At 46.3% G+C, this 23,392-nt stretch overlaps 1 protein-coding gene across 4 annotated transcripts; it reads right to left on the bottom strand.

The window, feature by feature from the left end:
• Positions 1-4,664: 4,664 nt before the first annotated feature.
• On the bottom strand, positions 4,665-23,180 carry LOC127299941 (protein ZINC INDUCED FACILITATOR 1). 4 transcript variants are annotated; one of them, XM_051330003.1, is made up of 17 exons: positions 22,800-23,176; positions 22,532-22,572; positions 8,679-8,739; positions 8,263-8,365; positions 8,070-8,172; positions 7,883-7,936; positions 7,716-7,778; positions 7,590-7,639; positions 7,435-7,510; positions 7,165-7,335; positions 6,805-6,892; positions 6,610-6,695; positions 6,377-6,484; positions 6,152-6,196; positions 5,955-6,043; positions 5,368-5,411; positions 4,665-5,087 (listed from the first exon to the last, which is right to left on the bottom strand). In XM_051330003.1, exons 1-17 carry the CDS (start codon positions 22,939-22,941, stop codon positions 4,981-4,983), a joined length of 1,431 nt encoding a protein of 476 aa, XP_051185963.1. In that variant the 5' UTR covers positions 22,942-23,176; the 3' UTR covers positions 4,665-4,980. The 4 variants fall into 4 exon arrangements, 2 of the variants coding, with proteins under 2 accessions (XP_051185963.1, XP_051185964.1); XM_051330004.1 differs by lacking the exons at positions 5,955-6,043; positions 6,152-6,196 and having other exon boundaries at positions 22,800-23,179; XR_007850801.1 differs by lacking the exons at positions 5,955-6,043; positions 6,152-6,196 and having other exon boundaries at positions 4,992-5,087; positions 6,377-6,503; positions 22,800-23,180.
• Positions 23,181-23,392: the final 212 nt, after the last annotated feature.

Below are 23,392 nucleotides of genomic sequence, written 5' to 3'. Positions count from 1 at the left end.
CCCGAGGGGACTCGAGTTTTCGGACTCTCCTCGTAAAGCATGGCAAGCCACACATATCTTCGTCGTTCAACTCCGGAGATTGCCGATGATCCCTTCGCTCTGCCGCGCTCGTCGACTCTTGCTTGTGCGGTTGTGTCTCTTGCTCCACTTGGCCCTTCAAAGTGCCGCCGTTGCCGCTGCAGGTCGTGGACTATTTTGTCTTGCCGCTCCTTCGGGAGGCGTTGATACAAAGCCTTTGTCCCCATAGCTCCAACTCCTGCTACCGCCATATTGTACAGTGTTTCCCTTGGATCACCTGGAGGTGGTTTAGATGCAAGGATAAAAGCATGTGTCGCCATATACCCAGCCTCTGGTGTCTTAGGGATGATGTTTCCTCTTGTATCTATCGACATAAAGGACATGTCGAGGTTTTGGACCAAGTGCTCTCTTTCTGCTTCGGGTATGTGTTGCAGCCTTGATCTTGCTCTGTTTCGCGCCTCCCGATGGCTATCACCCGTGGTTCTAGATTGTCGACTTAGATCTGCCCTTCTCCTGCTGGATGCAGAAGCTGCCTCCTTTCTCCTCTCCAACTCAGCTGTCTGTTTTTCCAATTTCCTGGCAGCTCGTGCGAGCCTATATTGATATGCTTGCAGTTCTTCTGGTGTGGCCGTGGTAGCCATTGGTTCTGTGCCGTTCATAGCTCTCGTGGCTCTGTCCCACGCTGCTTGTGACAGTTGAACTCTATCTCGCGGCTCTGGCCCGACGTATTTGTTGCCCAGGCCTTGTCGCAGATTGGAGGGATCAACGTATGGGTTTCCCGCACCGTCGAAAGCCTCGTATGTCTCCTCTTGATCTTCAATGGCGTAAATCTGATGATATTTTGTACTCAGATCTACGTTGGGTTTGGTGACATCATCGTTGAGATTGATGAAGACCTTGCCCACTGTGAGAGATTTGTCGATGAAGTCGCAACTGTCGACATCGCTTGAGCCATCGCTTATATATGAGTCCGCAGATGACTCAAACGACATGTCGTTGAAGATCTTGGCGAGTTTCTCTCTTGCTCTGGTGCTGACGTAGCATGTCGCCGAGGTTTCTTCTTCTCCTGACTCGGTTGACGATGCATAGTTTGAAAAATCGGAATCGACCGCCGACGATCCCGACGAAATCGGAATCTCGACACGATACGATCCTTCCTTCTCGACGCGAAAGTGGAACCTTCCGAACGTCATCTCCATGGGCTCCGCCAGATACGCATATGCATCCAAACGGGAGGGTGGGTGAGGAACAAAATCGACAAGACCAGCAGCGATCTGTTTACCTCGATCCATTGTGTTGCTTGCGGTTGACGATGTCGAAGATCTTGAGCGTGCCATCGAGATCAGCTCCTTACGCCTCTAGTTCCCACAGATGGCGCCAATTGACAAGGTATCAACTTGTCAATGCCTATGGATCGTAGGCTAGGGTTTAGTTGGAAGTAGAGGGTAAGTAGATCTCGAAGGTTTCAGCCGAAAAGTACTCGACGATTATGAAAACTAGGGTTTGCAGACAATGATTCGATTGATTCTTCGTCCCTCGACTCCCCCTTTATATAGGAGGTGGAGCGAGGGATTCGTGCTATACAAGTTTACAGAGTCCGGGATGGTTTCTAACTCATCCCGCCAGATTACAAACAACACTTCCTATTACAACTCTATCTTTCCTTAGTAAATCTTGGGCTCCCGAATCTTCTTATTCTTCGGGTATTGGGCCTCCAGTAAACCCCGGGTACCATCTTCGGCAGGCCCATTTGGGATGCCTATGTCACTCAGTGAACAAGTATTCTGTGAAATATAGCCTAAGAGACCCACACGGTGCACACACTGTCACCTTTACACACGTGGGACAAGGAGTCTCCGGAGATCACATAAGTAAAATCCACTTGAATAGCATAACGATATCTAGATTACAAAGCTCATCATATGGATCTCAATCATGTAAGGCAGCTCATGAGATCATTGTATTGAAGTACATGGGAGAGAGAGATGAACCACATAGCTACCGGTACAGCCCTTAGCCTCGAGGGAGAACTACTCCCTCCTCATCATGGGAGACAGCAGCGGTGATGAAGATGGCGGTGTTGTCGATGGAGATGCCTTCCGGGGGCAGTTCCCCGTCCCGACGGCATGCCGGAACAGAGACTTCTGTCCCCCGAATCTTGGCTTCGCGATGGCGGCGGCTCTGGAACTTTTCTCATATTATGGCTTATTCGTGTCGAAGTTTTAGGTCATCAGGGCTTAAATAGGCGAAGAGGCGGAGTCGGAAGGGCCACGGGGTCCCACACAGTAGGGGGCGCCCCCCCTTGGCCGCGCCGCCTTGTGGGGTGGGGCCCCCTGGCTCCCCTCTGGCCCCTCTTCGGTGCTCTTGAAGCTTCCGGGAAAAATAAGATACTGGGCGTTGATTTCGTCTAATTCCGAGAATATTTCCTTTGTAGGATTTCTGAAACCAAAAACAGCAGAAAACAGGAACTGTCACTTCGGCATCTTGTCAATAGGTTAGTTCCGGAAAATGCATCAAAACGATATAAAGTATGAACAAAACATGTAGGTATTGTCATAAAACTAGCATGGAACATAAGAAATTATAGATACGTAGGAGACGTATCAGAGACCTGCTCTTCTCTTTTAGTCGATGCACGTCGGCGCGCGGGATGGAGTAGACTAGGAAGGCGGCGCAAGCAGAGAGAGGTGGGGAAAACCTAACTCGTATATTAGATATGTTTCTGCGGTAGCCGGGCAAGAGATTATATAGGCTCAGAAAAGCCTAGGCAACGTGGGCCACGCCCATGTCGCACGCACGTTTCGAGTTGGTTACAGATAGCCCACGATCCGGGAGCGACCCGAACCGACTAACTGCGACGTATCCGTCTAGGACTCTATTCGTTTTCCTGAGCTGCAAAAAGTAAGGAAACTCTCGGCTCGAGGCTCAATCCACTCACCACGACCGCGGCGCGCGTCGTGACGTGACGTGTCGTGTCGAGTCGAGTCGAGACGAGCGAGCGAGGAGGAGGAGGAGGAGCGCGCGTCAACCACTACTATTCTTACTCATTTACTAGTGGTGGAACAACCCACCTTATAAGGTGGTCTAACTTCCTCCCAACTTTTCATGTGGGACTAAACTTCCCACCTCTTGCCACTCCCTAGTGAGCTGCCACCAACTTGAGCTCAAACTCACAAGGCTGCCATTATGTGGGCTTTGAGATTTATAGAAAAATCTGAAATCTAGCATGGACCACTAAGTGTGGGCCCAATATTTCAACAATTTGTCGACGAGAGTCTTCTTTAGGGCATGTACAATAATAGAGAAGATATGCCTTCACTTACCCCGCCACATCAGCTAGAGAAGGCAATATGTATAAGTCATACAATGCATTATCTTTTATAGCCATCTCTAGCAATTAATATTAGTAATTAAATTTTGATTGAAAATTTGTTGCCAAGGGAAAACGTATGTGATACAATGGAGAAAATAGTCTTCCCTTATTTCCGAAGAGATGAAACCTTAGCTAAGGGAAGACAATCTTCCCTCTCTTCATTCTCTGTCCTCCAACTAAGTAAAAATCCGACGTGACATCTCTAAGGAAAATGTGACATCACCCCATTGTACGTGTCCTTAGCATCACGTTTCAGGCGGGAGGGGTTAATGGGACTGCCCACACGATAGGCTCTTGGTGCCAATTTCTCTGCGCTTGTAAGTTATATATGTTCTCCATTCATGCAACACTAAACCAAAAAAATGCAGTAGCCCCGTTAGAAAAAAATGTTCGCCACGCAAGATTAAAAAAAAGACCATCTCCTCTCTGTTCACCCTCACTCCTATGGATGAAAATGGTATGCAATCTTTGCCATTATTTTGAGGGAAAAAAGAGATAAAATATAGAAACAAAAACTTAACATATTTTTTTTATCATGGAAGTGGAAACAAGAGTGACCAATCATTTTCTGACAGAATAAGGATATGCAACCCATTCGATACAAAAAAAAACCTAAACGTTCAGCCATGTCTAACCCAAGCCAAATCTCAACAGTTCACACATCAAAACATAACTCTCCCTCAATCATATGATACCCCGTCATGTGTTATCCGTCACTTTGCGGTTTGCACCCACCTGCACCGGTTAGCGAGTGGCGACTAGAGATGTCCCTTGCGCCCACGATGCAAGTTCTTTTTCTTATTAAAATACACACTTTTTAGTATAAAATTAATTTATTGAAAATACTCTCTTTTGCTTTGAATATTTATCAGAGACAAGTAATTTGGGCCAGAGGGGTACATATAATTTTAGAAAGAAAAAAATAACTTAGCTCTTAGCAGGCCGTGCAAATACGGCCCATTTGGGGGAGCTTTCAGGCTCAGGCTAAGGCTCACCCTGCGTCGCTAATGGCGACCGATAGGAGCTCCCGCCATCCTGTCGGGTGCTCGCGCCGCCGCGCTAGCCGCCGGCAAAGGTGCTAGCTGGAGGGTCAGCGAGGACCCGGGAGCGACGCTAATCCCGGAACCGCCGCGACGTCGTTCCAGGCGCGGGTACGAATTGCTCGGCCCCACTCTCCTACCCATCTCTCGCCGATCCAATCCGTGTTCCCACTATCATGACAAGATCCATCGTAGTACATAACGCTTCATACAGGAATAGCAGTCCAATCATGTTGCCAGAGTTATTGCCGTTTCTTTAGCAGGGCAAACAAACCCCCCAATTTCATCAAGAAATCGAAAGGTTCAGTACTGTTACAGAGTTCATCAGACTTCAGTTCCTGCTTATTACACGTATGCTAACATCTGGGTGAACACTGGGGCATGCCAAGATTGCAGTTGATTGCTCAACTAGCAGATTGATTGCTTGGGTCACACAGCTAGCAACACTACTACATCTAGAGGTACAAAAAAAGGGGACTCTTCAGTCTTCAACATGATGGTGCGGTGGTGCCACAGTACCACAAGCATGCTTTGTAGCACTATCTAGACCTATCTGTTTTCCTTGTAATGTTCGGGAACTGCCAGGAACGGCTTGAAGGTCAAGATGAGCCCGAGTACCTCTGTCAAGTTTAGCAGAAGAAACACCATCTGATCACCTGAACGTACACGTAACAATTTAAACAGTTGTGTTTTGAGAGTGGTTATGAATTTCTACGAATTGACATTTATATTCAATCCCTATGATAAACATGGTAAAGTCCACCTGGTTTAGTTACAAATTATCCAACTGGTTTAAACTCTTCCTATTTCTTACCTACCATAGTTTAGACTTTAGCGGGTAAATCACCAAATTATAAATTAGCAGTTAAAAGGTTGAAATGCTATTGTAAATTTGTAATGCTGCAAGTTACATATTTCTCAGAAGTCTAAATTTACCTGGAAAGAACGCTGCATGCTGGCGCTTCTGTGCCCACGAGAATCTGCAATCACAGAAAAGGTATTGCAAAGTAAGTTTAATTCATTTTGCCAAAATATATCTCCTACTTTATGTTTTTATCTTGATCGTCAGGTAACATGAGTTCTCTAGACAATAGGAAATTGATAAATGTTTTACGTTTTACGGATAATAGCATGCTTTTTTGGTTTGGTCAACTAGTATTTCCAAAAGAGTAAGCATGTTTTTTTTTTTTGAATGGTAAGAGTAAGCATGTTAACCAAGAAACCAATGTTCAATCTACAAAGTTTAGATTATGAAAAGCCAGAATATAATTTTTTTAGCTGTTGCTCTTCTTCTTTGTCTTTCCAATAAATAGGAGATGCTGAAAACAATAGTGTATTACACTAAGGCCGCGACAAGCCATCACCACCTGGATTGTTAGGATCTATTTTTTTTGTGTACTTTGGTTTGCTTGTTGTTTTGGCACCACTTTCGTTTCTATACACAAATTTGGTGCTCTTCTTCTAATTCAAATTACACACACGTTGAAGTGTGTTAAACAAACAGAAAGCATGGTTATACTTACATAATACCGGCCCCAGCCGGAGCAACAGACTTGAATAAGGACATGAATGTTGTGGCTATTCCATTTGCAGCACCTCTTTGCCCTTGTGGCTGTAAACGTGGATTTTATTTTTTACGTCAGTGCATTGGAATATAATGTTTTCCCTGTGTAAGATCTGGGATAGTATACAAGTGAATTCAGAAAAGTTGGTTACATACGACAGCATTGTTTTGTAGAAGAGAGGTGCCGCTGACTCTAGTTATCTGATCAACATACCAAGAATGAGTATTTGTGAAAGATAAATTTTTGAATTAGAAATGCACCAAGTACCAGCATACGTTCGAACATTTATGATGAATTACCATCACATGTATCGACCATTTGCTGGAAGCGGTGAAGATGGTTTAAATCTTGGAACTATAAGCTCCTAATAAAGTACTTACAGCAAGAGAGCTTTTAAACATTGCTGCCATATATAGAACAACACCAAGTCTTATTCCTGACAAGTGTGTCAGAAACGGATAAGCAGCAATAATTGGTATAGACAGTGCCTGCAATGCTAGTGGTCAACTGAGAAAACATAGGCAGTAGTGAATTATCAAGTAAACTGAAATTCCCATATATAAAAAGGGTGACAGTTTTTTTATCTGATAAAAGAATGACATTAGTAACTCACAGATGCGATGCGGGTTGAGTTGATTGTCCCAAGGATCTTATCGAGCCAACGATAAACAAATAATTGATATACAAGAAGACATGCACCTGCAGTGTAAAAAATCGCATATATTGCAGCTTAAACACACAACATTATCTAAGACCTACCTAAGATTCTTCAAAAAAATCCGGAAAGGAATTGATTTAATACACTTACCTGCCACTGTAAGAACTTGTCCGACATCCTTAGATGAAAAGCTAAGTCCACCATATTTTCTATCACTTACAGTCCAGAGAGAAAATATCTGATGTTCAAGTGTGGTGGTAATGATTAGAATAATTATGCTTCCAAGTACTCCCTCACTTTCTAATTATAGGACGTTTTGGCAGTTCAAATATTAAAGAATCGAGGTAGTAGCAGATTTCATGTTTGCATGACGAATATGTACACATTTTAGATCAAATAGGTCAATCTCACACAGTGACATGAAATGATTGACATATATATTGTACTGCACCTAGATCTCATTATCTTTTTGAAGCACTTCTATAGTGAAGTAATCATATCGCCTATTACCTCACTGTATGCAGTGTCGTGGAGGGAGAAGACAGAATATGTAATAATTGATGACATCAGTGGCCAATTTTTTAATAAGCTCTTCTTAGGCGACTCTGTATGTTCTTGAGATGTAGAAGGTTCAGCTGCTTCAACTACCTTTTCAAGGTTGGTGTGCTTGTGTAGAGTTTCCTGTTTAGTTGATTGACCATACCAGATAAACATTCAAACAAAACACAATAATAGGTAGTAGTATAGATAGCATAAGCAGACTTCAGGAAATATACATACAGGAAGCCATATACAACTTATCAGGGCAAAAATTGCCAAAGTTGATATGCAGAGACATGGAAGAAGATATGGGAATCTGCATAATTGGGATCAAGAACACTAAAATGATTAAACATTTATTTTATTTAGTATGGAAATCTAGGACAAAAGTTTACCTCCCAAATGTTGATTTGTCGTTGAAAATGTGTGGATATTGTTTGGCTGGCTGGTGATAAGTAGACAAAAAAGGTGAAAAGAAATACTCTTAGTGCGATTGAGATTTACAGGATATTTCATATTACCTGGGCAAGGTAGCCCCCAATTGCTGGGCCAATTATAAGGCCCAATCCCCATGCTGTATTGACCTAAGTTTTGGTGAAGTTGATCAAATTAGCTTCATGGTATTTATCATAGTGCTACTGTGGACAAAACATTAGTAGTTAAGTGCTTAATGTGGAAAAAGAATTACGGTTGACATGCCCAAAGCTTGTTGTTCATCCCGACAAACTTCAATGCAGTAAGCCTGCATCCACAAGTAACTTTCACATTATTTTAATAGACATTTGACATAATAACAATAAGAATATATGTAGATGCTGATGGTGATATCCTTCCTTTGTTTATTCGTCACAATTGTTATCTATATTTAAAAATACCTTTATTGGTGCAAGAAATCCATTTAAAGATCCAAGCAGCAGCCTTGTAGTAATAGCCATCCAATATTTCACACTTAATCCAAATAAAGTATTGAAAACAATTCTGAAATGCAGATATGGAAATTAGCTTGCATACAAAATAAATCACATGGATAATAAATTTTCACCAGTGAAAGATATTAAGAGCAGTTACGTTGAAAGTAACGACAATGCTATTACAGGCTTTCGCCCAATGCGATCTGCCACCATTCCCCAAAAGATTGACGCGAAAGCTCTACCAACCATATATGATGCACCTACAATAGAAGTATTAAAAGAGTATGCACAAAATATTGATATCTTTGTGGAACATAGAAGTATGCATGAATTTTGGTGCTCCCGGTGCCAGGTATGAACGGATATTGGTAATTTATAGAAAAACACTATATTTTTGTTAGACTCAATTGATTAGGAATTTTGAAGTCTCTGTCGATTTATTATTTGTCTGAATTGATTGGGACTTCAGGAAGAAAATCTCAATCAACTGTGATATATAAAAACCCACAAAAATACATGCATGGACTTTGTTGTTAATTACTCTTTGAGAATTATGTGCTAACACAATCTTACCAAGAAACCCAGCATAGAATCCAATATCTTCTTCTCGTTGAGCAACGTGCAAGTCTTGTATCTGTTTCAGAGAAGGAAAGCCTTGAGTGCTCATTAATTTTTGCGCAGTACTCCATCCCAAAGATTAAGTTTTATATTATTTTTAGAAAGTCGAACTATGTAAGTTTGACTATGGTTTTACTAAAATCATTAACATGTAAAATATAAAATTAATATCATTAAATAGATAATGAAATATATTTTCGTATGGTATTAAAAATTATTATATTTGTTGATATATTGTTCTAAAAGTTTGGTTAACCTTACTTGGTTTAACTTTTCAAAAAAAATATAAGCTTAAACTTTAGGATGGAGGTAAAATATATCCAAGTTTGAAAAATTCCCGGGTGCACTGTACAGTGACCACTGGATGTCTGGATCAGAATCTATTGTTGAAACCGGACACAAGAAAAAGAGTCACCTTGTCTTTCGAAAAAGAGATGAAAAGAGTCTCTTGACAGCGGCCTGCTTACAAAAATAATTTGGTGATGATGGCTAGACTACGGTTTATCTCCTTTATGCCACTGGATTTTTGGTGCGTCTTCTTTTAGCCACTCGGTTTGCACTAATAACATGTGGATCCAAAACGTACCAACATGACAAAAGGAGGTAAAATCCCTTTGTGGTAAAAGGCTATAGTTACAAGAGTACATGAAGACTAGCCACTCTGTTTTTTTTTCCGACAGGGACAAAGACCACTCTGTTGTACATGCCCAGGTAGCTAGCAAACAACCAAACATGTCTAGGCACTCTAGAGTAGTACTTGATAGCCAGTCTCACTAGTAGAAAACCTCACATCCATCTAAGCCATTGGTACCGGTTCCCTTACGAACCGGTACCAATGGGGCCATTTGTACCGGTTTGAGGGCTCAGGTGGGCGAGGGGCTTTCGTACCGGTTTGGGAGGGGCTTTCGTACCGGTTCGTGTTAGGAACCGGTACGAAAGGTCTTCGGCCAAAATTCAGACGCGTGGTGGGGCCCGGGCTGGACCTTTGGTACCGGTTCGTAACACGAACCGGTACCAAAGGGTACCCAGCCATATCAAAATCGCCCAGCTCGTCCGAGCCCCCGTCGGCTCTCATTTTTCTCATCTTCCTCACACTCTAAATTTTTCTCCACCTCTCACACACTCCAATAATCTTTATTTTTCTCCACCATTTTAACAAGATTAACGGCATACATCTATCCAAGGGTTAGCAATATCATCCTTCCTTCCGGCGTTCCTAATTTAGCTCAGTTCTTTGGTAGTTTTAACTCGTACTATTTTTGTAGTGCAATCAAGGTGTTCGATGAAATGCCTAAGTTAGTGATTTTATTTTTTTATATGCAATTTGAGCTGAAATTATGGTATGTTTTGTAGGTTTTAATTAGTATCATCCCCGTCCTCACCGCCGTCGATCGCTAGCGTCGTCCCCTAGCCGGCACGGTACCACCTCGGTGAGCCCCGCGTCTTTATTAGAAATATAACTTAGTTTTATGTGATGAACTTGAATATTAATTAAGTTGGTCACTCATATATCCATGATGTTGTGTACTTAATGATTTTTGATATACATATAAAATGCAGATGAGTCGACAATGGATGTACGGTGACCGGTGCCATCCCGAGTTCATTACCGGCATGCATTATTTTCTCAACGTGGCTGAGGCAAACAGCGCCGAATGGTTTCATGTATTGTCCATGTAGTTCCCTGTAAGAATATGAAGGATTACTCTACCTCGAAGACCCTTCACGTCCACCTGCCGGAGAATGGTTTCATGCCCAGCTATAATTGTTGGACCAAGCACGGAGAAAGAGGAGTTATATTGGAAGACAACGAAGAAGAAGAGGATAGTGACAACTATCCCAGCTTATTCACCGAAGACGGTGGTAGTAGAATGGGGGAAGATGAAGTCAAGAAGAGCTCATTTTCGATGAGCCGATTTTTGATGACCCGGATGACGATTTGGGTCGGGCCATTCTTGATGCGAAGATGAACTGCGGAAATGAAAAGGAGAGGTTGAAGTTGGAGAAAATGTTAGAGGATCACAACAAACTGTTGTACCCAAATTGCGAAAATGGTCAGAAAAGCTGGGTACCACGCTGGAATTGTCAGCAGTGGAAGGAAGGCGAGAATGGTACTTCGACAAGGGATTTGAAAAGTTGCTGAAAATAATAAAGAAGATGCTTCCGAGGAGAACGTGTTGCCCTCTAGCACGTACGAAGCAAAGAAGGTTGTCTGCCCTCTAGGATTAGAGGTGCAAAAGATACATGCATGCATCAATGACTGCATCCTCTACCGCGGGGAGTACGAGAATTTGAATGCATGCCCGGTATGTAGTGCATTGAGGTATAAGATCAGGCGAGATGACCCCGGCGATGTTGAGGGTGAGTCCACCCCCGTGAAGAGGGTTCCCTGCGAAGGTGATGTGGTATGCTCCTATAATACCACGGTTGAAACGTTTGTTCCAGAACAAAGAGCATGCCAAGTTGTTGCGATGGCACAAAGAGGACCGTAAGAAAGATGTGATGCTGAGACACCCCGGCGACGGGTCGCGGTGGAGAAAAATCGACAGAGAGTTCAAGTCATTTTCAGATGACGCAAGGAACTTAAGATTTGGTCTAAGTACGAGATGGCTTTAATCCTTTCGGGAGCAGAGCTACCATAGCACCTGGCCGTTGACTCTATGTATCTATAACCTTCCTCCTTGGTTGTGCATGAAGCGGAAGTTCATTATGATGCCAGTGCTCATCCAGGGCCCGAAGCAACCCGGCAACGACATTGATGTGTACCTGAGGCCATTGGTTGAAGAACTTTTAGAGTTGTGGCGTGACGAAGGTGTACCTGTGTGGGATGAGCACGAACAAAAGGAATTTAACCTACGAGCGTTGTTATTTGTAACCATCAATGATTGGCCTGCTCTTGGTAACATTTCAGGGGCAACAAACAAGGGATACAATGCATGCACACACCTGTTTAGGTGAGACTGATAGTATTTATTTGGGAAACAAGAATGTGTACAGGGCATCGTCGATTTCTTCCAAAACAACATCACGTAAGAAAGAGAGGAAAGCATTTCGGAGGTGAGGCGGATAACCGAACCAAGCCTACCCGCCCTAATGGGGAAGTTATATATGATATGGTCAAGGATTTAGAAGTGATCTTTGGAAAGGGTCCCGGCGGACAATCTGTTCCGCATGATGTTGACGGACACGTACCCATGTGGAAGAAGAAGTCGATATTTTGGGAGCTACCCTACTGGAAATTCTTAGAGGTTCACTCTGCAATCGACGTGATGCACGTGACGAAAAATCTTTGCGTGAACCTGCTAAACTTCTTGGCGTGTATGGGAAGACAAAAGATACACCGGATGCACGGCAGGACCAGCAAAGTATCCACGAAGGAAACAACCTGAATCCAGAGAAGTATCAAGGTCCTGCCGCCTATGCTCTTACCAAAGAGGAGAAGGAGATCTTTTTTGAAGTCCCGAGTAGCATCAAGGTCCCGTCTGGCTTCTCGTCGAATATAAAGGGAATAATAAACATGTCGGAGAAAAAGTTTCAAAACCTAAAGTCTCATGACTGCCACGTGATTATGACACAATTACTTCCGGTTGCATTGAGGGGGCTTCTCGGAAAATGTTCGAGTACCCATTGTGAAGCTATGTGCGTTCCTCAATGCAATTTCTCGAAGGTGATCAATCCACTTACTCTACAAAATTTACATAAGGATGTGGTCCAATGTCTAGTCAGCTTCGAGTTGGTGTTCCCACCATCCTTCTTCAATATTATGACACATCTCCTAGTTCACCTGGTCGAAGAGATTGGCGTTCTCGGTCCTGTATTTCTACACAACATGTTCCCCTTTGAGAGATTCATGGGAGTCTTAAAGAAGTACGTTCATAACCGTGCTAGGCCGTAAGGAAGCATCTCCAAGGGCTATGGAACAGAGGAGGTCATTGAGTTTTGTGTTGACTTTATTCACGACCTTAAGCCGATCGGTGTTCCTGAATCGCGCTATGAGGGGAGACTGCGTGGAAAAGGCACGCTAGGAAAGAAATCAGCAACGTGTATGGACGGACATTCTTTCACTCAAGCACACTACACAGTTCTACTTAATTCCATCTTGGTGGCTCCGTACAAAGAGGAACACAAGGAGATCTTACGCTCTAAATACCCGGAGCAACGTGAAGATTGGATTGATGGAGAACACATGAAGACTTTCGGCGGTTGGTTGCAAACACGTCTCATGAATGTCACCGATGACGAGCAGCTGTACTTGTTGGCCAAGCAACCATCTTCTACTATATCGACTTTTCAAGGGTACGAGATTAATGGGAACACATTTTACACTTTCGCCCAAGACAAAAAGAGCACCAACCAAAACAGTGGTGTCCGCTTTGATGCGAGAAGATGGCAATGGGAACAAGGTCACATATTATGGGTACATAGAGGAGATATGGGAACTTGACTATGGACCTAATTTCAAGGTCCCTTTGTTCCGGTGTAAATGGTTCAACCCGAAAGACGGGGTACAGTAGACCCGCAGACGGAATGACTACGGTGGATTTCAAGAATCTTGGGTACGACACCGAACCATTCGTCCAGCCGTTGAAGTGGCTCAGGTTTTTTATGTGAAGGATATGTCTAGCAAACCGAAAAAAAGGAAAGAAAGGCAAGAGGACACATCATACGATGAGCCAAAGCGGCACATAGTTCTTTCAGAAAAAGAAACATCGTGGGAGTAGAGGACAAGACAGACATGTCGAAGATTATAATAAGTTTGACGATATTCCACCCTTCAAGGTAAAAATTGACCCAAGCATCATCTTAAACAATGAAGATTGTCCATGGTTGCGTCGCAGTAAGAAGAAAGGGAAACGAGCGAAGAAAACTCGTAAGACTAGCTAGCTACATATAGGGATCATAACTTGTGTATCTCAATATGGAAATCACTTTTGTGTAATGATGTTACCGTATGTAAGATATTAACAATGGAGATGGTTGGCTTGTTTTACTAGTTAAGTCACGCGGGCTTGCAGGAAATTTTTCCGAGGCGGAACTTCCGAATATGCCATATATAGGGCATGTGCACCAAGGGCATATTCGAGAAGTTCCGCCACGGAGATTTCCCAACCCTTTCCGCAACATTGTTAGAGGAGATGGAGTCTTCCACGGGCTTGCAGGAAAAAATTCCGAGGCGGAACTTCCGAATATGCCATATATAGGGCATGTGCACCAAGGGCATATTCGAGAAGTTCCGCCACGGGAGATTTCCCAACCCTTTCCGCAACATTGTTAGAGGAGATGGAGTCTTCCACGGGCTTGCAGGAAAAATTTTCCGAGGCGGAACTTCCGAAGATGCCATAGGGCGTGTGCACCAAGGGCATCTTCGACAAGTTCCGCCACGGGAGATTTCCCAACCCTTTCCCCAACATTTGTTAGAGGAGATGGAGTCTTCCACGGGCTTGCAGGGAAATTTTTCCGAGGCGGAACTTCCGAAGATGCCATAGGGCGTGTGCACCAAGGGCATCTTCGACAAGTTCCGCCACGGGAGATTTCCCAACCCTTTCCTCCATCCATGGTGATGAAACTCTCCATCCATGTTGGCTTGTTGAGCTGCTTCCCATGGTGTATCGATGCTCCTTTTATAGGCAGAGCGTCCTTATCCTGCCGACAGCTTTAGTACCGGTTGTAGACACGAACCGGTACTAAAGGTTACCCACGCGTCCTTATCCCACCGACAGAGCGTCGTGCGCTACATACTTTATCTCATCGAGCAGGGCGTCCTTATCCTGCCGACAGCTTTAGTACCGGTTGCACCCACCAACCGGTACTAAAGGTTACCCACGCGTCCTTATCCTGCCGACAGCTTTAGTACCGGTTGCACCCACCAACCGGTACTAAAGGTTACCCACGCGTCCTTATCCCACCGACAGGGCGTCGTGCGCTACATACTTTATCTCATCGAGCAGGGCGTCCTTATCCCGCCGACAGCTTTAGTACCGGTTGCACCCACCAACCGGTACTAAAGGTTACCCACGCGTCCTTATCCTGCCGACAGCTTTAGTACCGGTTGCACCCACCAACCGGTACTAAAGGTTACCCACGCGTCCTTATCCCACCGACAGTTTTGTTACATGACAGAAAAACACCTTTAGTACCGGTTGCACCCACCAACCGGTACTAGAGGTTACCCACGCGTCCTTATCCCACCGACAGGGCGTCGTGCCCTACATACTTTATCTCATCGAGCAGGGCGTCCTTATCCTGCCGACAGCTTTAGTACCGGTTGCACCCACCAACCGGTACTAAAGGTTACCCACGCGTCCTTATCCCACCGACAGTTTTGTTACATGACAGAAAAACACCTTTAGTACCGATTGCACCCACCAACCGGTACTAAAGGTTTGCCTCTGTCTTCCCGCCTATTTTCTTCCCGCGCTTTCCACCGGTTCCCGCCTCTTTCTTCCCGCCATTTTTTCACTATATATATGTAGGCTTAGCCACCATTTACATATCACATCTAGACTCATATCTGCAAACCTCATCATTCTCTCCCATGGCTTCCATCGCATCTCTAACCCCCCGGGAGGCGGAGGCGCTTTGCGCCTCGAACTACCCCTGCCCGCCGGGCTACCGCGTCCCGACCGGCTGGTTGCTAAGCGTCGGAGGCGTACCGGTCCCTCCAGTCCCTCTAGGTGTGGCGCGCGAGATGGCCATCACGAACCACTACTACTTCGAGCTCACGCCAGAGCAGCGGAGGAATCCCCAGTGGCATCCCGACTACAGCCCGACTTGGGAAAGCTTCTTCATCAATCGGCGTGAGAGGGCGCTTTCCAGGCATGAGGAGGGCGGTCCGCCTCCTTCGAACTTCAATGAGGCCGGCCGTCGGCTGTGGTGGCGCGGCCGGACTCTCCAGGGCGTCATGGCCTACCGTGGCCCCCGCCTGCGCTACCCTCAGTCCCAGCCCACGCGTGCTCACCCGCCGACCGGAGAGTACCGCGACCCCGATGCCAGCGACGATGATGACGGCGACTATGACGACTACAGTGGCGACTACTACAGGGCTAGGCACGAGTATGACTGAATGACTCCAACAGTAGAATTTGGCCATGTATCTTTAATTTTCAGTTAAACTATGTATTTTAATTCGAGTTCAATCGTAATAAAATTTTATTCCCGCCCTTTCTTTCTCGCCTTTTTTCTCCCACGCGCGACATTATGGCGGGAAAGTTTCCCGCGACATCGCGGGAAACTTTCCCCGCGGATGGCGTCGTGGCGGGAGTAAAGAAAAGAAATAGATAAGAAACAGAAATGAAAAGGAAAAGAAATACAAAAAATAAATACTCCCTCCGTCCCAATTTAATTAACTTGGGGAGGGGAAAACGTTCAGAAAATCAATATTACATTTTAGTCCTAACTAATTGAAAATATTGATAGCGCACTCCTAGTTTGTCCAGATCCACCTCGCCGGGGCCCACCACCATCCGCCCTGCCAGCGCCTTGGCCAGCGTCGTGCCGCGCAGCCAGAGCAATGGCGTTCTCGCTGGGCCGCGCCGCAGTCGCTGCGTTCCGCCGGAGCGCGACGGCCATGGGGAGCGGGCGGCGCCTTCCGTTGCGGCGCGACGCCCGTCGTGGGGCTAGGCGGCGGACTCCGTCCGAGCGCGACGCCGCTGGTCGGATCCGGCATTCCCAGCGCGGGGAAGCGGGAGAGGAGCACCACCAAGTCGCAACGCATCACCGCTAATCCGGGGGTTAACGAACGCGTTCCAATCCCGCGAGCGGAGCATGGCCGATCCATCCAATTCCAGTCCGCGGAAACCAATCTCACATACAACGACGGTGAAACTATGATCCAGTAGCAGGCAGAAAATGGTAGGGGGTTTTGCGCAAAATTACAAGCAAGTTAATTAAATTGGGACGGAGGGAGTAGAAAAGAAAAGAAAAAGATAAGCAATAGAAAAAATAAAAAGAAAAGAAAAGAAAAGCAATAGAAAAGCAATAGAAAAAATAAATAGAAAAGAAATAGAAAAGAAAAGAAAAAGAAACAAAAAAGAAAAAGAAAATAAAAGAAAACGAAACAGGAAAAGAAAAGAAAAGAAACAGAAAAGAAAAAGAAACAGCAAAAGAAAAAGAAAACAAGAAAGAAAAAAGAAAAACAAAAAAAACCCTTTGATACCGGTTGGTACCACCAACCGGTACGAAAGGTCTTTCGTACCGGTTGGTGGTACCAACCGGTACCAAAGGGGGGTTCGGCTCGATTTCACTTGGCCGCGAGCAAAAATCCCCAAATTTCCACACTTCACACTTTCCCGCAGACGACGCGCGCGAAGACGAAGCTCCGGCCGCTAGCTCGCCGTCGCCGTCGTCCACGCTGTCGCCGTCGACCGCGCCACGCCGCAGCAGGCCGTCACCGTCGCCATCACCTTCGTCCACGGCGCCGCTCCTTTCCGCGCCGTCTGCAGTACGTGCGCCGCCCGGCCGACCATCGCCTCCCTCCCCTTCTCCGGCACCTGTCGCCGACGCCGATGCGCCGCTACGCTGCGCGCAGCCGCGCGCTACGCGCAACGCCGCGCGCGCCACCCGAGACCGCCCGGAGGCCGCCGTCCGCGCCACACGCTGCCGCCCACCACCGCTCGACGCCGCACACCAGGTGCTCGACGGAATGCAGCGACGAGGGCGAGGACGGCATTGAATGGGCCGGAGGCCTTCGCGGAGATCCCGCTCGCCATGTCCCTCCTGGACCGCCTCCGGCGGCGCGCGCCGCCGTGCTCTCCGCGGCCGGCCCCCACTTCTGCGCGGGATCGAGCTCGGCCGTGCATGACGCCTGCGTGGGCGCCGGCGTGGAGCTCGTGGCCGCCTGCGACATCCAGTGCTGTTGTAGGTGTCGACGTTGCCGGTGTTGGCGTCGGGCTCGGCGGACGCGTCTCCCTTGTGCGGCCAGCCGGTCTTGGTGACCATGACGGGGACGTTGGCGGACGCGTCGACGACCTCCTTGTTGGGAGGGAGCGGGCGGAAGAGCGCGTAGTCGAGCGGGATTACACCGTTGGAGCGCATGTAGTCGTAGTAGGGGTAGACGTTGAGCATGAGGGGCGCGCCGCCGAGTGTTAGGGTTTTTTTGGTGGAGATGAAGTGGAAGGAGAGGAGCGGGACGGCGAAGAGCGCCACGAAGTGTGGTGAAGTGTGGGGGAGTGTTTTATTTAGGCGAGATGGCAGCTCTGGTTGGACCATCCCTTGTTCCGTTGCTTTTATCCCACGCCGCGCGCGCGCTCTGGCATCCGAGACGGCGAGTGAGTTGGTGACAATGGCATTTCGCCGAGCAGATGCACTGCATGCGCCGCGACATAGAGAGAAGAGCGAGAGGACGAGCGCCGAGTGTTAGGGTTAGGGTCTGTAGCGGTGCCGAGTCCGTGGTTAGGGTTTTTTTGCTTTCTTCATTTCAATTGTTATCCATCTAGCAATCTGTTATATGATCATTACATGATGAATGAAATACAATTGCTTTCTTAATTTTGCAGTGACATTGAGGTATGGAGGACGGCACCTTCGTCCGAGATGAGGAGGGGGAAGAAGCGGTGCAGCGATTGATCTATGAGAGTGCCCGTGGTCCGGAACCCGACGATGGAGATGACAACGAGTACGCCGACTTTCTGAATGATTTTGGCGAGGGACTTGAGTCTGAACAAGTTAGAAAAGACAATGAAGTGTCCATCACAAACTCCGGCGAGGTGTATATCTATGTATCAATTAGTCTGTGTTCATCCCTAGATGCATTCATTTATTTGTATTGCACTTATTAACGAATAATTTTTTCTTTTAGCCTTCTGGATCATCGAGCAAGTCTGTTAGAACAAAACGAGGCCCGACGCGGGTGCTAAAGGGCGAGGGCAGGTTAGCCCTCACGGCATTCAAGGCTAATGGTGAACCAAAGGAGCCCAAGGAGTTTTGCCGCAAATTTACAAGTCAATCCGGAGTTATTGTTAGGGACCATGTACCGATCAGCATTCAAGAGTGGCATAAGCCGAAGAACCCGGAGAGTGGTGCTACTTATGTCAACGACAGCATGAAAAAATTTCTTTGGGAAACGCTACTGACAAAGTTCAGCCTACCGGAAGACATGACGGAAGGCCAGAAGGATAAAGTCAAGGAATGGACATGGAAGAAGATGGCCATACAATTCCGTAGCTTCAAGAAAAATTTATGGGACAAATATAAGAATGAAGATCCAAGATTCGATGATAATACCGAAAATCTAGTGAAGATAAAAGATCACCGGGCCGCATTTAAGGAGTATAAGAAATCGTCTAAGTTTGTGTCCCGATCGAAGAAAATACCGAAAATGCTGCAAAGAAGAAACTTCCGCATCATTTGGGGTCAGGTGGCTACAAGAGTGCCATTCCGAAGTGGACAGCGTTTGAGAATAAACTGATGGATCATGGAATCACTCCACAGACATGGGACTGGCCCGAACGGTCCAAGTTCTGGTTGTTCGCTCATGGGGCAGGGTTGGACCCAAAGACAGGGTTGATCGTTGCGAAGGGAAAATGGAAGGAAAAAATTGAGGCAATTGTACCGAAGCTTGTAGATGCAATTGAAAAGGTCAGAAAGGGAGAGTACATTCCCGATCGAGAGAATGACGAGCCGACACTCGCTGCTGGGGAACCCTGAACATGTTGGACGGGTACGAGCTCGCCCAGGTCTCACCATGAAGGAAGCGTGGCCGGACAGCGCTGACACTTATAGAAGCCGTTCGCGAAAGAAGAAGAAGGACGCCGACATTGTAACGGAGTTGTTATCTAGGGTGGAGGCTCTTGAGAGAAATCAGAGGGCACCAGATCAGCCGCTGTTTCTACAGATCCACAAGCCGATGCTGCCCCATCTCAGCGAAGAAGCAGTGTCGGTTCCTCGCATCTTGACGGATGTGGAGGAAGCTACCCCGTGGATTATGTCACGGAGAAGACAGATTGCGAGCTACATATGTTAATCAGGACCGCGTCTGTTAAGGTGGCGGTCGGCTATGTGTACCCAAGTGAAGATGGAGCAATGCACCATCATATGCCCATTCCACCTGGTTGTGTTCGTGTCGGGGTGGATGAAGTTGTTTCGGGGTTTGAAAAAGTGGAGCTTGATATTCCTAGAGGTGAAGATGAGAGGACACTGGGCGATGTCAAGCACGGTTTCGCCCTATGGCCGAAGAAGTACGTCGTCCTTTTGCAAAGGCCACCGACTCCTACACATGAGCAGCAAATGCCATCGACTCCTCCTGGTGGCAATCCTGGTGAGCAGCCAAGTCCACACCTACCTGAGAGGGACCCCAGCGTGAGTCCACCATCTCGAGATCCTCCGCGTAAGACAGCGTCCGTTAAGCGGAACGGTACGCCGCCTAGGAAGAAAGCTAGAAAGGAGAAACAACTGCCGCCTCCTGAGAAGTTACCTTGGGAAAAAACTCCAGAGGAAAACGCGGAGGCCGTTAAGGCCGAGGTGAACAAAATGTATGCACCGAAAGTGCCAGAGATACCTTTCGAGAAGACACTAGATCGGGAGAAAGTTGTGCGTACCGTTGACAATCTATATGACCCTGTACCATCGCCGCCATCTGACTATGCGCGTTCTATTGAAAGGTCGTATGACAAGATGATCGAGGCGACAAAACCCGTTAAATCGGGTATCGTGGAGATAAAAGGGATACACAGTGTCTACCAGCTCGGACAACAACCCGTTCAATCGGTCGCCCCTCTCAAGGTGTTTGACGGGAAGACCGTTCAAAGTTCTCGACAAGACGCAACTGATTACGCCTTAGCTGAACGAGCATATCAGTTTGTTCAAGGGAAAGATTTGGTCGAGAATCTCAGGAAGGTACCAACATGTATGCGTAACTTGCATTCGTGGTACCTTAAGGCCTCAAAGGAAGGGATCGAGACTATCATGGTGCGAGTTAGGGAAGAGCACTACTTCCAGAGTACCGTGTGAACGTTGACTTCGCCGAACTCTTTCAGTTATACAATCTCCGGGCCCTCGACAAATCAATCATCAGTTGCTATTGTCTCGTAAGTGATTTATTTATTTAATTTGAGAAGTCGTTCATTGTCTGCAGATTATAATCTTTTGTGCGCTATATTATGCAGATCGAAGATGCTCGAATGCAAAAGGGACGATATCACAGACATTGGGTTCATTGACCCGAACACAATGCATGTCAAAACCATAGATGATCCCCTCTATAACAAGGATACACCGCAGACTTTGCTAAGGTTTTTGAAGCGACAACGTGACAAAAGCTAATACTTTGGCCTTACAACTTCGAGTGAGTCTTACTGTCTTATAACACATTATATTTTGCTCACCGTATGTCAAAATTTTAACTAATGACTACATATTGAAACGTGCGTAGGTTTCACTTTATTCTTCTCGTCATCAATTTGGAAATTGGAGAAGTTGAAGTCTTGGACTCACTAACCAAAGAAAAGGATCTATACGTGTCTTGTTTTTTAATGCTTAGAAGGTAATTTGAATTCTTATCGGTTTGTTTCGTTAATTTCCTGCTTTGAACTAATTGATGACTCTTTTATGCATTTTCTTTTGTCGAGCAGCGTATGGCAAACTTTCATCAAGGAAGATACGTCCCGTGAATGGCCACCGAAGCTGCGATGGCGTGCGAAAGTAAGTAGTACTACCTAGGTCCACACACCTTTCAATTATCATACTTGACTATTGTTTGATTGAATTATATTCTTGTAAAGAAATGCCCGCAACAACCTCCGGGGACCGATCTCTGTGGATTCTTCGTTTGCGAGTTCATCCGCAGAATTGTCAACGAGAGAACGAATAATGAGAGAAATAAAGAGGTACAAAAACAATCTTCACAAATTTGTTTTGTTATCATAAGTTGTGCCGAGTTTCAGTAATAGTTGTTTCATGTATTCATTTGTATCTTATTCTTTTATAGTTGGCAAGAAAGCGGAACAAGCTCTCAATCGATGACCGCTTCATAGCAATAGGCGAGGAATTGGCGGGATTTTTCCTTCGGGACGTCATACCACCACTCGCAGAGCACCACAATGAATGAAGATGTACATGTTACATATATCGTTGACTCGAAGAGTACCACTATGCTACATGTAATAGACATATATAGAGTACGCCTCGGAGAGCACCACTATGCATGAAGATCGATCTTCATGCATAGTGCTACTTAATTTGCGATCTCATGCAATAACATGTGTGTTATATTATATGCACCAACTTGCTATGCATCATCTTGATCTTCATGTACTACCTAAACCCAAACGCGTTTCTGGTGCATCGACGCGATATGAATCAAACCGATATCCCTAAACCTCTCCGAAACCCTAAAAAGCCAATTCTCTGCCGCGGCAGAGATTTGGGAAAATTCCCTGCCGCGGGGGGAACCTTTGGTACCGGTTCGTATTACCAACCGGTACCAAAGATCCTCAGCCCTGAGCTCTCCTGGTGGCCCACGTGGAGGCCCGTTTTATACCGGTTCGTAAGCAACCGGTACGAAAGGGGGGGGGGCTTTAGTGCCGAATAATTTGTACCGGTTGCAAAACCGGTACGAATGGCCCTCTGGAACCGGTATAGATGACCGTTTTTCTACTAGTGTCTACACTCGTATGCGCTTGAAACAAACAAGCAAACCAGGAAGGAAACTTAAATAAAAATTATGACTATCAATGAAGAAAATGCATGGCGTATAGCTAGCAGTAGTACAATCTAAAAACGAACAGGGAGACAAAGGAAGCTAATTAAAATAAACTCTGAGACAAAAAAGGCAGTAGCAATGAAAGAAAACGGCATGCGTATGATAGACTTACCATGAAGTAGAGAAACGGGAACAGCGACGTGATCGGCAACGCTGAGGAAGATCGATGGAGACGTACATGATGTGCGGAGAGAGAAATATCGGTTATGTTGAGAATGATGCGACCAAAGAACTTAGGCAGACAGGCAGAAGCATGCATTGAGGAAATTAAATAATCCACTATGATGTGCTGTAGGTGCAGTGACAATAAGATAAGACCGAGAGGGAGAGAGAGAGACGATGGCAGCAATTCAGCTAGTTTTGTAGTACAACACACTAACATGAAACGAACGTGGTGATTCCGACGAAGGAGAGCTCCCTGTAGGGGATCCCCTTGCTGCTCTCCTTCCTCCGCTCTATGGCGCACCCGGGGCAGCCGTCGTAGTACGTCTTGGCCGGTGCTGGAGACGCCGCCTCGCCCATCTCAGCCTCTCGCTCAGCACCTGCAAACCTCAAGTGCGAGTAGGAAGATGTGGAGGTTTGCTGAGACGTAGAAGTAAGGCAGGCTGGCAGCGCAGTGGAGACGATGCGGAGGGAGGACGACTGCTTGTAAAATTAAAGGCGCGGAGAAGAAGATGAAACAGGTAACGGCGCTGAGAAAGCTAGTAGCTCACTCTGTCGCCGTCGTGTGTTGGTACGTGTGCCCCGTTGCGTCTTCATCTCTTCCACACTGACCATGATGTAGCAGTGGTAGCACTAGTATGTAACACGTGAGGCGGGTGACGCGCGTCAGCGAGTAGAGCGGTGTCCACGCTTTTCCTGTGGCTGTGAGAGGCAGGGTGACGGAGCCATCGCACCTGACGATCGAGGCAAATCCATGGTAGTAGAGGGCCTAGAGGCGCCGCGTACGTTAGCAAATGGAATTTGTGGCGTG

The sequence above is a fragment of the Lolium perenne genome, chromosome 5, assembly GCF_019359855.2.
Source record: "Lolium perenne isolate Kyuss_39 chromosome 5, Kyuss_2.0, whole genome shotgun sequence".
In the NCBI taxonomy this organism is placed as follows: Eukaryota; Viridiplantae; Streptophyta; class Magnoliopsida; order Poales; family Poaceae; genus Lolium; species Lolium perenne.
This window is presented reverse-complemented; position numbering and strand designations above follow the sequence as displayed.